Below are 14,814 nucleotides of genomic sequence, written 5' to 3' on the forward strand. Positions count from 1 at the left end.
ACCACAAAAGTTTCCGACAGCAATGCACCCTGGGAAACACCAGGCACCTATGAGTTCGAGTAGATGTTTGCATGCAGCGCCAGAAAACTAAGACGATCAAGTGGTGCTTATTTTGCTGAAGACCACAAACTGTTACTCTGTAAACATCAGCCCTCAATAACAATCAAAGCAAAGCCTCGGCAGAAAGGAGACGTAATCCTGCATGATTCACACTAAATGGTCTAATAACAAGACATTGACAGTCTTGGCTTTGAGCTGCCATCCCTTTGGAATGGCAGAAAAATAAACTGTCCCATAAAGGACGTAAATGCAACCGCAGCTCTCCATTACTCATTTAGCCACCCTTCCCTTCTCAGACTCCTCTCTCTTTGTTATTGTGTAAAGTCACTATCAATAGCTCAGGGTTTTGTTAAATTGGGTAGCGGAAGCAGCAACTCCGTATCGCAAGGGGAGCACTCCGCGGCGCTGGGTCGTGCCATTGTTCTGATAAGGGCAGTGTGAGCTATATCAAGCTCAAGGAAAGGGATGCCGCTCTTTACAGTGTCTCCTTGACCCCACGGGTGTTGTTAAAGTTTCCACTGAGCACTGAGGGAGGAAGTGGCTTTTAACCCCTTGAGAGGAACCACTCTGCGAGACAAGAAAGTGCAGAAGGCTCTGAGACAATATTTTCCACATCTGCAACCAATACTCCGCAACATGGCCAAAGAATGGGTGTTATTTTCTGAAGGCTAGACAGCCACCACTAGCCACTCAAGAATCAGAATGTACCCGCAGTCGGTGCAGCCAGTCTTACCACAAGCACTCACGTTTTCACTGAGCAAAGACCAAAATAAGGGAAAGTATTGTTGAAATATTGAAGATGCGAAGATATGACCTTTGCTCTGTATTGTAAAATGGATCAAGATAATAAATAAAAGAATAAAATTCCCCTTTAATTCAGGCTTAAATGAAAAAGGCAATAATTGTTCAAAGGAAATAATGTTCATCTCATATTTTTTATGTTGTGTGTGTGTATATATGTATATATATATATATATATATATATATATATATATATGTATATGTATATAATGTGTTTTTCTGAGAAACATTTTCTAATACACACACACATAGTAACATTAAAAAAATATTTTCAAAAAATACTGAAAAATAAAAATCCATATATTATAAATGATTCATAGATACTTCATAAGATACCATTTTGGTATTTTTACTTCAAATTTCAGGTTTAGTTAAATGTTACTTGTTTCTTTGTAATTTATCGTGAAATTTACTAGCAATTTCTGAGTGAAAATTATTTATACTCTTATATAGATTTATAATTGTATATTTTATTTATAATTTGATATATATATATATATATATATATATATATATACACACACACAATGTTCAATATTTGCATTTGTTTTTTTGAGTGTACTGTTATATTGCATATTATTCCATTTTTTATTTTAAGTACTCAATTAAAAAAACAAAAGCAGAGAGGTGTAGATCAGGATACAAAGTGTACTGTGACTTGAGCCTGACAAAGACATGAGGTCAGGGCTGGTTGTTTTGCTTTAGGCAAGAAAGATGATCTTCAAGTGTGTATTTGTACATATTGTTCATTCTTTTTAAGTAAATGGCGCTTTAAATTATGTGATATGCTAAAGCGTAGTGGGCTACTTTCTTACAGGAAAAGGTAAGACATTTCAGATCAGCATCTGTATCTTGAAAATCCTGAGGTACAAGTTTCCTTTGGCAAGTCAGGTACATGCCTCAATGGCATCAGACCATGTCTGTTCTGGAAAAAAAACAAAATGTGCAGGAAATAAAGAGTCAAGAAATTGGGATCATCTTGACTCTTTAATACCTTTTAAGTAGGAAGATATACAGCTCAACACGTGTCAGAGATCAAGAGTGTATTTTTTAACATGAATTCCCCATTTTGACACTTGGGAACTAGACTGTCACATTTCTTGACACTCCTTTCCTTTCAAAGCATGTCATAGCTGTTCCTGCTTGTCCTGAAACCGGTCTTTTCCCATCAATGACAGGAGAGCTCTTTCAAAGAACCAAGACCTCCCATTAAACTGCCGTTTTACTACACCCTAATATACACAAAGGAGTACAGCTGCTATAAGACGCTAAACAGAAAGCTGTACCACTTGCTCCTTATGGCATTTGTTGAAAATACACCCTCTTCACATATTTCCTTGTTTGAAGATGACGTATAATGGAGTTATGAAGGGGTGTGTCTGCTCTGTGTAAGGGATAATGTATTACATAGACAGCATCATAATTATAGAACCTCACGTTACTGACTGGAAACACTCTACAAATTCAGCAACTACACAGATATCAGCACAAGAGACTTGACATGTTAGTATGTCGCTAAGCTAATGGACACTGAAAGTTATGCATGCAATGTTGCCTTAAAATATAGATATCTTAGAACAAGATATCTTAGCGTAATTAAGTTTCATGCTGTTTTAGGCAGCTCACATGGTTTTGAATCAGAGCAAATACCTACTGACTGTACATTATTTTGTGAATTATACAACTGCATGAAATATTGACTTGATTCAAAGCTATTTTTTTAAAAGGAGTAAAAGAACATCAAATCAGTTCCCTGAATCAGCGGTCAGTTATACAGTTTAGCGGTGCAAAATGCCATGACTGACCAATCGGAATCAAGTATTCCAGCAAGCCGTATAATAAGGATAGGCATGCAGCTTTTAGTTGGGTTACGCCTGTGCATCAAAGTCACCACTTCAAGAGAGTGTAGCGACTTGCAGGGGGCATCAAAGAAGTAGCTCACTCCTCATTTCCAGGAGTAAACTATTACACTCATCTGTTTCTCAGAAAGACACAAAAAGTCACAATTTCATTCCTTATCACAGCCAGCTGTGCTAAGAATGGCTCATGTCATTGTGTGGCTCTTCTTCTTTTTGTTAAATTAGTAGTGGTAAATGGAAAAGCATAAAAAAAATTTAACTACAATTTTAAAAAAACTAGAGCTCTTTCCTCCCATATTAAGTGTAAACAACCACACATTAGTAGTAGTAGGGTGGTGTCCCTTTATTGAAGTGTTCTACGATGCATACAACTGAAGCCTGTTGTTAAAAAAGTGGCCGGCGCAACAAAAAAAAAAAAGGGCCGGTGCACTTCCTGTCTGTTGCATATGAAACGGCTCCCTCCAGCAGCAGTGCTGCAGCAAAGAACCCCAGCTGTTTGAACCAGGCATGCCTTGACGTCAGCTGGTCGCCAGGCAACCGTCAACCACAGGGGTGTTACATTTTCCATTGCTCGTAGCCTTCAGATCCTCCAGTGTATCATGCTACAGCACTTGTATGCTCACAGTTGGGGTGATAGAATCAACCTCACACAAAAACTGTTTGTGCTGGGTTGGCTCGCACGCCGCTGCAGGAGTGTAAGAGTTCAGAGCAAAGCCATGCTAAGATTGAACAAATACACGGGGCTTGTTTTGTCAGTCTATATCTGGTTACTGAACATTTAGACTTTATTTGAACAGCACATACTTTTAGTACATTTAGACTTAGACTTTTTGGACTCTAATAAAACTTTCTGTGTAGATTTAAGTGGTTTAAAATGTCAACTTCTGCCTCAACCAATGGTGCAAGTTTGGGGCTGCGGTTAGTTAAACTAATGGAAGATGGGGGCAGGGTGAAAGTATTTGCTAAACAAATAATGTTATGAGAACTCTTTATTTGGAAGCAACTGTTTGAATAGAATTTTTTTTATTTCATGAGACATTAATGGATGGACTGGAGTTGTGTGGATTACTTGTGGATTATTGTGATGTTTGGAGCGGTTTAGACTCTCATTCTGATGCCATGCATTACTGTCAATGCACATTTTTACTGGCTCCCTTTTAGTTTATAACGCTCACTTTTTACTATCCAATCAATTTACGATCTCTAAAGTGGTGACTTATTTGTTATAATTAAATAGTTTTGTGCTGTCCATGATATTGCTTTAAGACCGACAATAAACAGCCTGTGGGTGTGTTCATTCAGTTTGCACAACGTTTTTTGACATGAACGTGTCCCCCACACACTATCTCTAGAAAGCTGTCCGCCCACATGCTGTAGCCTGCAGTCCACAGCGATCCACAGGCCTAGACATGTTTCATCATACCTTATTCAAATTCTCACATAAACTTTAAAACCTGTTGGGCTTATATTAGATTTACAACAACCATTAATATGCCAAAGCTTATTAAACTGCCAATCATTTTAATGTAATATCATTTCAATATTTACCTAATACAGTCAACATTAAGGCCTACATAAGCAGAACAAATATATAATTATTTTTAAGCTTTAGATACCGGAGACGTGTAGTGCAAATACATAAAATAATCTCTAAAAATAACACTTATTTTTACAATAAAGCTGTGGTTTTCAACCAGTTTTAATTCAAGACCCAGATTTTACACTGGACCCAAAGTGGTACAGTTGCTCAGACACTCAATTTTTATTATTATTAATTATTATTTATTATAATAACTATTATTTTTATTATCTTTAATATTTTAATTATACATATTATAATGCATGTTTATATTTTCTTTTGCCTTTTAGAAGTTGATTAATTCCACTTTATTTTGCTTTCCTAATTATACATGATTATATGGTTAGTTGCATTTTAGTATTTAAAAAAAAAAATCCCTTTATTTTTATTATATTTTTTATATATTATATTGTGTGTAGGGGGGGGGTAGATTGTTGTATTTTTCCCTATTTATTTTTGCTATTGTACATGGTTATATGGTTACTTGCATTTTATTTATTTTTATTACTATTAGTATAATTTTATTCTATTTAGTATATTATATTGTGTGGGGTGATGTATTTTCTTTTTTCCTTTTAGAAGTTATTAAATCGCATTTATTTTGCATGATTATATGGTTAGTTATTTGCATTAAACATTGTTTTTTCACCTTCTGTTCCTATTAGCACAGACACACCAGATGAGAAGTGCTGCTTGTAACACAACTTGTTTGAATCATGCAATAAAATGCAGCTCGGAACTGTGGTAAGTAAGCAAAAATTGGCAAAGACTTGCAATATAAATGCTCACAGCTTTGCTCACAGCAGGCTTGGTTAGGCTACACTTGCTGTTGGGTTTGCTAGAGCAAGTAACCACAAGCCTCTGTGCAGAGACAGACAAACACACACACACACAAGGGTTCTTCCCTCATCTGATTGACACAGGAAAAGGAGACACCAGATCAGGGGAGTTACTGAGCATGCAGAAAAGTGAACCACACCTCTGACTTACACCGGGACAGTGTTATCTTGCGTATCTGATCTTCCTTATTAATTGAACTTGCCGCATAAACGACAACAGTGCATTGCAAGCATGAGTCAAAGCAGCAGGAAGAGCATTTTTAAAGATACACAAGAATAGTTATTTTTAATAGGGGGCAAACCAGAGTAAATGGTGTATTTTTACACACTTTACAACCAGTCCAGGAGCATTCCCCAGACACATCCAGGCGACACACCTTTAACCTGGTCGCAAGGAGGAAGTGCAAAGAGAGTTTCATCTTGAGAAACTCATCTGTGGTATAGTTTCACTTTCTGTGCTATTTGAAAACATTTGGAGATCCAAAAAAATGACTGAGTTTGCAGTCTCGGTGAAGTTAAATGTACAACAGCTGTCAAAAACCGTGCTTGAGGGATCCCCTCTGCTGAGCACATGGGACGTAATTAGCAGTACTAAACCACAACACACCACCATTAGCGCTTAAAAGGCAACCCCACTGGAAACTTCTCTGGGGCACTTGCTTGGCCGAAAGCACTGATAACAAGTTTGTGGTTTTTTATCACTATTCAATTTTCCGAAGAGCCGGTGCAGCACACATAACAGAAACCACGCTGCAAGTGTTTGTAGAGTAAAATGAGCACAGATATGTTTATTGCTCATGAATTTCACCCCAGGCCGTGTTACTGTGAGTGGCGAGAGGCTAAGCAAAACCATGAAATATGCGATAAACCTGTTTTGGAAGAAAGAATGAGGTCATCAAAAGCATCTGTTTTTAGTGATAACCCTTTGAAAAACTTCCTTGTAATAGACTTGTGATCCCTCAGAGCCTGGAAACAAGTGGGGAAAAAAACTTAAATGACCACAGAATGTTTCAACAGTCTAAGAACACAATGTGAGCCAAAGGGCTTTCCTACAACACTCTTTAAAATAAAGGTTATTTATTGGCATCAATGGTTCTATGAAGAACCATGATCATCCATGGAAACTTTTAAATGCAGAGAAGATTATTTAGAACTGTTCTTAATAAACAGTCATATAGCACATATATCTCAGGTAACAGAAGTCCCCAGTCTGTTTCCACAATGCCAATAAAATGTCAAATCAAAAAAACACCAGAAAAAAACTACTAAAAATACTTATTAGCAGCAATTTTGACAACATGCTAATCAGCTAGTCAGTTTAGAGACTAGTCGATTAGTAGACCACTGAAATTCATCCCTAATGTAAGCTATATAAAGCTAAACAAAAAAAGATAAATAAAATATAGTTTTTTACAAATACTTGTCATGCGCCTTTTTTAATTAAAGATCATTAACTAAAATACGTTTTTCAGACCAGTAAAGTGAGCATTGGAAAGCTCACTGTAATTGACTGTTCCCTAAATCCCAAGGACATGCGTCTGATAGTGTGTTGGCCCTCCAAATCCAAAAAAAGCCATTCCATTGTAAATGCACATGTCCGGGAACAGCAAAGATTTAATCGCAGAAGTTCAAGGCTATCAAGTAATCTCGCCCTTGTGATCACTGTGAATAGTTAAACAATCTTTTATGAGTGCTATCATTCCTCCAGATGGTACAATAGGATGTTTGCTCTCCTCCACTGTGTTTATAAGGAACAGACGTCACATTAAGGGACCTGCGGCGTAGAGCCTGTGTGGCAAGCAAAGGCACATTATTCCACAACTTAGTGTGAGACTGGAGGACTGTGTGACATCCATGTCTAAACAATGAGCTTCTCTGTAACAGCACGCTAGCCACAGGGTCTCTTGATGCGTCTGCAAGCACGACATGCCTTAAATAGGCGGGCCCACACATTCTCACGAGGGCAAGCATGTCGCAGAGACAAGCGCAACCCCCTAGAAAGTGCGTCATTTGTATCTATTTGTAGATATAAGATGAATTCTTTATAGCTGCTAATGCAGTTGACTATCAGGTCTCCGTGTTTCATTTACTTGTAAGGAATGTTTTTGTTTGAAAAGCTAATAATATACAAGTAAAGAGTTAATTTCCATCTAGCCACTTTATAACAAATCATGAATAAAATCTATGTACCCTTTATTTATGGAGTATGGACCCATGGAACCGTTGCTGTCGCTAACTTTATACACTGCTATTTGTTCCTAACTCTGCTTTTGTACTTTGTTTAAAGGGCGGCCAAATTAAGTCAGAGAAAAAAAGTCCATCTGACAGCAAGACACAGAAGTACCTTTGTATGTGAGAATGTCAACTGTTACTCAGGGTGAATACAGACGAGCCCCAAGCAGGAAAGCGCAAGGACAGTGTGAAAGCAATGGAGGAAGTCGAGAATACACAACTTGTGGGACTGACCGGTACGTGTACAAGCTATCGCGTCTAAGGTCAAATCTATGCCTCTGAAAGCATCTCTGCCAAGCACAGAAACTGTAGACATCTAAAAAGCATTTGTGATTGATAGCTGCATCATCACATTTCGTAAACATTCCTGTAGTTCAACATTAAATCAGTACAGCATGGCACTACCAAAACCAAGGTCATGGGTTCGATTCCCAGGAAATGGATGAACTGATAAAACACATCCCTTGGCTGTAATGCAAGTCACTTTCGATTACCGTGTCTGTTTAATTCATAAAGCTACATTTGCTCCCCCAAACTGGAAACCCATCAAACCACTGTGTCTTACAGAATCAGAGTGACTGATTCAAAAGAAGGACAGGTTGTCAGAGCTTTGGCACAGAAGGTAGTGTGTTGTACCAGACGTGTGATCATGTGGAAAATGGTTGAAGTCTAGCTTCCTGTACACTCCCAGAAAAAATTTACAAAACTTATAACTTTAAGGGGACAATACCTTGTCACTGGGAAAGTATCCTTAAAAAGACTACTTTTACCTTACTCCCCCCCCCCCCCCCCTTAAAGGAGCTTAGTAGCACCTTTATGGGAACATATTGCTACTCTAAGGTGCTAAGATACACCTTTTAGGATAAAAAAAGATACAAAGTTGTCCCTTAAGGGTACCGCCCCAATGATATGAAAGGTGCAATATGTGCACATTCTTTTCTGACACTGTATTTTCCAGTAAATTATCCTGCCTTCGAAAGCCAACAAATTAAGTATAAAAGAACAGCGTATAACAGGTGGTCTTACCGCTTTCTGTTGTGTCTGCAGGAACGCTGAGGACCGCTCTGTGTCGCTGGAAATGTCGTCCTCTGATTCCTCCCAGGAAGAGGAGAATCCCGTTGATGAGGCAGAAGAAGAGGAGAGCTTCCTCAGGGCTCTGTAAGGTTGAGGACTAACCTGGGGCTCCATGCCCTCCCCACTGACATCCATGCCGTGGTCCGTAATAATGACAGCAGGGATGGAGCCTACTTCTGGACTGACCCCGTCGGGCTCTGCCTGGGTTTCTTTTGGCTCAGCTCCCTCCTTTGTCAAACATGTCTCAGTCCAAGATGCTGAGCACTTGTTGGCCTCTGGTGAAGTCCTAGAGTGGTTGTCGGTAGAGCTGTCAGTTTCGCTCTTAGTTCCTGCTGATGTGCTCTCAAGTGAGCCGCCCTCTTCTGTATTTGGGTCAGCCCCATTCTTCTCTTCACCACTGACCTGCAGCCCCTCCTCCATGCCGGAGAAGCGCTTTCCATTTTGCAGTTCTTTGGGGATCCCTGTTGAGTGATCCTTGTTCTGCATCACAAGTGTTTCCTCTGGGTTTAAGGAGAGATTGGCAAGTTGGACAGAGACAAAATTGAGGGGAGTTTTCCTGGAAATCCGTGGGCTTCGTTGAGCCTCTCGGCTGTGAGTCTGAGCCGATATTTGGGCTTCAAACAGGTCCACCTTCTTGTTCACCTCCACGTTCTGCAGTTCCTTGTGGCGCTCTAGTTGCTGAGCAGCACGCCGTTCTTCGTTCTCCTGTTCTTCCTCCAGGCCGGACCCGCTCAGTCTTCGCACACGACTTCCCACATGCACGCCCAGCGATTCCGGCCGTCGACATGGTGAACGCGCCCTTTGGCAACTGGAACCGGTAACTGTTGGGAAGACGAAGGATTTTCCTGGTGACCCAGGGCTCAGGCTGCCGGGGCTATAGGGACCTCCGCTGCCCCCCAGCACCGGGCTAAATGTAGAACGACTGGGCACTGGGAGCACAGGCCTTCCTGTCCGAGGGCTGCTCTTATTGGTCAGGTTGTTGGGGTCCATCATTATCAGGCTGTTCAGAGCATAAGCTGCCATAGTGGCAGGCTGACTCTGTCCGTTTTTGCTCCCATTTAGGTTTACTCATCCAAAGTCCACTGGCCTTTGGAGCCAACCATTGTTAGGAGGAGCCAAGGAAAGCTGATACGTAGAATAAAATACAATCCCAGACTCCTTTCCTCATTCACATATTATATCCACAACTGGTTCATGCTTTAGCAGGGTGCTGAAACAAAGCACAAAGAGATTGAGGTTTAAATTGTCAATAATTTCAAGTTTCAATGGTTAGCGTACTGTTGTGCAAAACACTGAACGTGAAGGCTGTGATAACAAGCAAGACTGCCTGAATAAATTCAATAAACGTGAGGGCAAAAGTGCTGATTATTGTGGTCAGTCCTTATATTAATTTACATTAAACACTTCTGCTGAAATACAGACAATAAATGTGTCTCGTGTAAATGCCTTCTGCTGATCACCAAAGATATAATTGTGTTGGTTTTGATTGCTAACAAGATGTTTCCGTTGGCCTCTGCAGTGAGACACTGCCAATTGTTTTAGCAAGTTTTGCTTGTCCTTCTGACTAATACTCACTCATTTATTTGTCTGAATAATCTTTACAAATTCAGTCAGGGGAGTCTGCATATTATGAACCCACAGTTTTAAGTGCGTCAGACAAAATATTTTTTTTTCCATTTGAAGAAACATAGACAGAGCGGATCAAATATAACTTTTCAACATAACATAACCTTTTATGTCTTTGCCTGGAAAAGAGAATGACTGAGGGTGTAATACAATACAACTTCATGCAAAAAAAAAATATATATATTCCAAATACCATAACCCTTATATCACATTTAATTTGACTTGCCATTCTGTAAACGAAAAGATAACGGTGCACATTAATTCTATAATACCAAAAAAGTACCTGTCTTTTTACTGTGCTAACAGTGATGGTTGTGAGGCCTGAACCCTGCTGATGTTAAGCATCAGTGAGGTGTCCATTAGCTGCTTCCATTTATAGCAAAAGCTAGGACATGGGAAAAAGTTTAGTTTAACTGGTGCATTGAAATTTGATTAATTCAAAGGCGTGATGCAAATTATTTCATAATGATCCAGAACAATTTCCTGCAAGTTTTCCAAGTGGGACTAATTATTTTTGCAGTTGAGGCAAATGAACCGAGGATCAACACACCCAAAGAAAGCAGAAAAATATGTGTATAAAAACTGTTTAGTTGCAAATATATAATTTTCCTAAAAACACTGTCAAGATGCTCACCTTCCAGCAATCATATGCGAATTAAAACATCCTCCTCTTCAGGATGAATTTGGTTGTTCGATTAAATACCGATGCCTTTCGTAGAGTCAAGATAAACATGACATGCTTTGACTAAGAAGTTAGATGGGACGGGCACATTGTGCCCTGCATTTTAACTTGAGGGGGAGAGGTCAAGGCTGGAATGCACCTCCTCTCTCTTAACACAACCACCACCTTTTAAGTGATTTTAACGGTCCATTATTGCTCTGACAATTCAAATGCATCTTGAGGCATCCCACCACTGGTGTACCGCACTGTTTGTGTTTCACAGCAAGTGTGATGTCTAAAAGCCATTCATCATCACAGAGGATCATAACACAGCAGAGGGCTAATATGAACTAATATGACTCAAAAAAAAAGGACTCTCGTGAGGCTTCAAGCGTCTCAATAAAAGCCCTTCACTGAACTGCCCACTCTTTGGCATTCATTGAATTTGAATGAGCTGGAAAACACGTGGTGACTCTCTTGTGAACTCAATAGAAGCATTTGCCACATTCTTATTCCAAGAAAAATTATATTCCATTGGGAGTATCACTTGTTAACTAAGTGATAACTTATACATCAATTATATAAGTACATAATAAGAACATAAATGGATAATGAAATTCTAAATAAAACTTGATCACATTACAGTTCTTGCAGAGGTAGAACATACATTCACGCCTTACATTTAGTGTATATTGGGCAGTTTTTCTGTATTTCCATAGTATTTTAATCAGTTTTCAGAACAGCGGTACCCAAAACATACACTTTCTATTGTAGATGCCTCAACAACCCCTTAATAACAAACCCCGAATAGAAAACGCTTACATTATGCAATTCTCTCAATACACTTCGTTAATTCAGATAATTAATTCTGACTGTTTTAGGTCTCCTCCTTCATGTAGATGTTTCAAAAAAAAAGAAAAAAAAAAAGTAAACTTTTACAGCATGTCCCACCAAAGTCGGATGCTTACCTCCAAGTGTCCTTGTTGCAGACGCTGTTTAATTGTCGCTGAAGCGCAGATTCGGAACACGCAGCAGAATAATAACTTGAGCTGCTCCGCTGCTGTTACATTCCAAGAGTTCTTTCGCCAATTTAAATCAATGTAGCTGTGTTACTGTGTATCACACGAGCTGTTCGACACCTCGCGTCAGAGCCTATGTTTGTTTAATGTACAAAAGGCAGGAAGGAAGTTCAAATGACAGTGAGTCTGAATTCAACGGAACAGGCAGAGCCTCCGTGAGCTCTTTCACACATTGAGCACAAGGGGAAGAACAAGGCTTGATGTCTATAAGACTTCAGCTCAGAACAGAAGAGCTCTATTTGATTTATTACTTAATTTACTAGATTGCTGAATATATGGATGTTTGTCTGGTTTCTTGTTTTGTTTACACGTAATTTACAAATCGACAAATCAAAGGTTTGCACTCACTTGACTGAATGTATTTTATCTTATATTTAGGGTATATATATATAGAGAGAGAGGCTATATACACACACACACTTAAAAATATATAAATGCACATTATATATATAATTTCATTTTTAACATGTTACAGTAAAACATGCAAATACCAATTTAATATTGAATAATTATATTACACTGTATTGTATTATATTCATGAATTTTTATTTGTATATTTATGTATTTTTTACATACATATATATATATATATATATATATATATATATATATACACACACACACACACAAATATAGCTATGTCCATGTATGTATGTATATAGTGATACATCTAATGCAAATATTAATTTAATATAAAAGTATTGTACATATATAATTATTATATTATTATATATTAATGCATTTTTGTTTTTGTATATTTATGTACTTTTATTTCTAAAATAAATATTTCTGTGTATATTTTTAATGAATATAACATATTTTAAAGTGGGTACATGAGTTATATGTAACTTATATATCCAATTTAAGATATTTAATATTAATATTAAAAATATATAATAATATATGAGTATCATGTTTTACCAAAAGATGTAACAAAAGATTTCTTGCTCTCTCTTTCTTACATTTTCAATATTTTATTCTTAATTTAATATGTTTAGTCGTTCTTAATCCATAATATATTTGCATCCTCGCTATTAAGCATTGTGTAGTTATATGTGCTGGTATTATTAATGAAAGTCATTAAGTGTTACCCATAAATTATTTTAACAACCAGTATTTGTAGTTTGAATGACTCACCGACTAAGCAGAAGAAGGGTCTTAGAAGCTCAGTGGGAATGTCTTCTCGGATGTATGCTCATGAAAACCATAAAAACAGGCCTAGACTCTGTCAGAGGTCAGAAATGATGATATGAAGCCAGTTCTTTAACTGGGACTGACCTGCTAATATATAGTTCACCTACCATAACAATTCCTAGTACTGCTCCCAATGTACAGTATGATTACATCGCTTTGATTTTCTCTCTTATGCACTGATGACCAGCCCCACCGAACAAAGGAAAGTGTGTCATATGCACCAGTAAAGTGGATGGAAAATATAATGCTTCAGTGGCCACTCTGATTTGAATGAGACGGGCTTGTAGATAGGTGGTATGAAAATTAATTTTCCATCCTCTGTGATTGAGACGGGGTGCATGACCATGTTCAATAACAAGATTCCTTTCTGCAAAGTATAGGGCTGTCTCTGAGATCTTTCGAAGTTTCAGGATATGGGCAACATGTGAGCCCTCAAGCCAACATAATTCATTTCCACCAACATTTCCCTATCAACTGCAACGGCTATAAAGTCAAGTCCGTGCAATCGTAGAGCTCATATATATGAATTTCAAATGAGTTAGGAAGAAATCAGCTATACCAGCATTCAACTAAATAAGTGTTAAGACTGAGAAGTTGCACAACGATGGACTTCCATTAAAACATGATTGTTCAAATTACTTGAGAATATTTGAGAATTGCATTGGTTGATGATTCAGCCTTACAGAAGTGTGAGAAATGTTCTCTATGAAGCTTTGCATATATCTAAACTTACGTTGATGCACCATGGCAAATGCTTATTTTCCCACACATTTTGTAATGCCTACTAAATGTATCAAATTACACAGTACTGTATGTCAACCTATTGTACAGTATGTTTGATAAGTTTATATTTCATAAAGTTTAATGTCATGCTTCATCTGGTAAAGCACAATTTTTTAACATGCAGGCCACACAACCACAATACAGGCAACACGGAACAGTAGACTAAACTATGGAAAAACTCAGCTTTATTTATCATTTTAACATGCTTATTATTATAGATGAAACGGCGTTCATCCAATTAAATAAACGAACACATAAAAAATCATAATTGCCATCTAATATTTGAGCTCACTACTCATCACAGAATCAAAATATATGTGAAATGGGTTTCACCTAGTGGTAAAACACAGTAAATGCAACTACATTTTAATGATATAATATAATAATACATCACAGCTAGTTATTATTATATGTATGAGATTCACTTTTTCCCCTCACAAATACCCTGGATCGATTATAGTCTCCTCTCAGGCAGTATAAATGTGTTTATATTTATTTAATGATTCGTATATTTTTGTTACATTCAGATACACGCTTTTCAGTTTCTGTGAATTATTTTGGGACAATAATAATCACCTCTGTGTGCTTTTAGGCCAGCTGAAGGTTTCCCTCGTGTGGCTGGGGATTTTGAACCACTAGATGGCAGCAAAGGATCAAATACACGTATTATGTTGTTTTGAAATTCAATTATGCATAATTTCAGCATTATAATGTGTTAAAAACAGCAGGAGAAATCGGTTTGATACTCGTAATGCAGCTGCTTATTAATAACTAATAATAAACCATCAAAACAGTAATCGCATCAGACAGACCAAATTAATTAATTCCTAAAATATTGCTATTGAGGTGCGTCAGGCGCTGGTTTACTGTAAAATAAGTGTATTTTAAAATGTTTGTCTCGTCAGCTTATATACGGTTAACTTTCGTTGAGTGAAGAAGAAAAGAACCAATAAAATTGCAGATAAAGTTTCTAAGCACCGCCTTCTTATGGCGACACTACTACTGAGCAGCCAATAGCAGCCGACTG

At 37.8% G+C, this 14,814-nt stretch overlaps 1 protein-coding gene across 1 annotated transcript in view; it reads right to left on the minus strand.

The window, feature by feature from the left end:
• LOC306880488 (inositol-trisphosphate 3-kinase A-like) overlaps window positions 1-11,964 on the minus strand; it is a 32,415-nt gene extending 20,451 nt beyond the window's left edge. Inside the window, exons 1-2 of the mRNA XM_079434026.1 lie at window positions 11,700-11,964; window positions 8,397-9,654 (exon numbers count right to left, since the gene is read on the minus strand). Of these exons, the coding sequence (XP_079290152.1) occupies window positions 8,397-9,467 (1,071 nt within the window). The 5' untranslated portion in view covers window positions 9,468-9,654; window positions 11,700-11,964. The remainder of the gene's footprint in view (window positions 1-8,396; window positions 9,655-11,699) is intronic.
• Window positions 11,965-14,814: the final 2,850 nt, after the last annotated feature.

The sequence above is a fragment of the Barbus barbus genome (genome assembly GCF_936440315.1).
Source record: "Barbus barbus genome assembly, chromosome: 14".
NCBI lineage: Eukaryota > Metazoa > Chordata > Actinopteri > Cypriniformes > Cyprinidae > Barbus > Barbus barbus.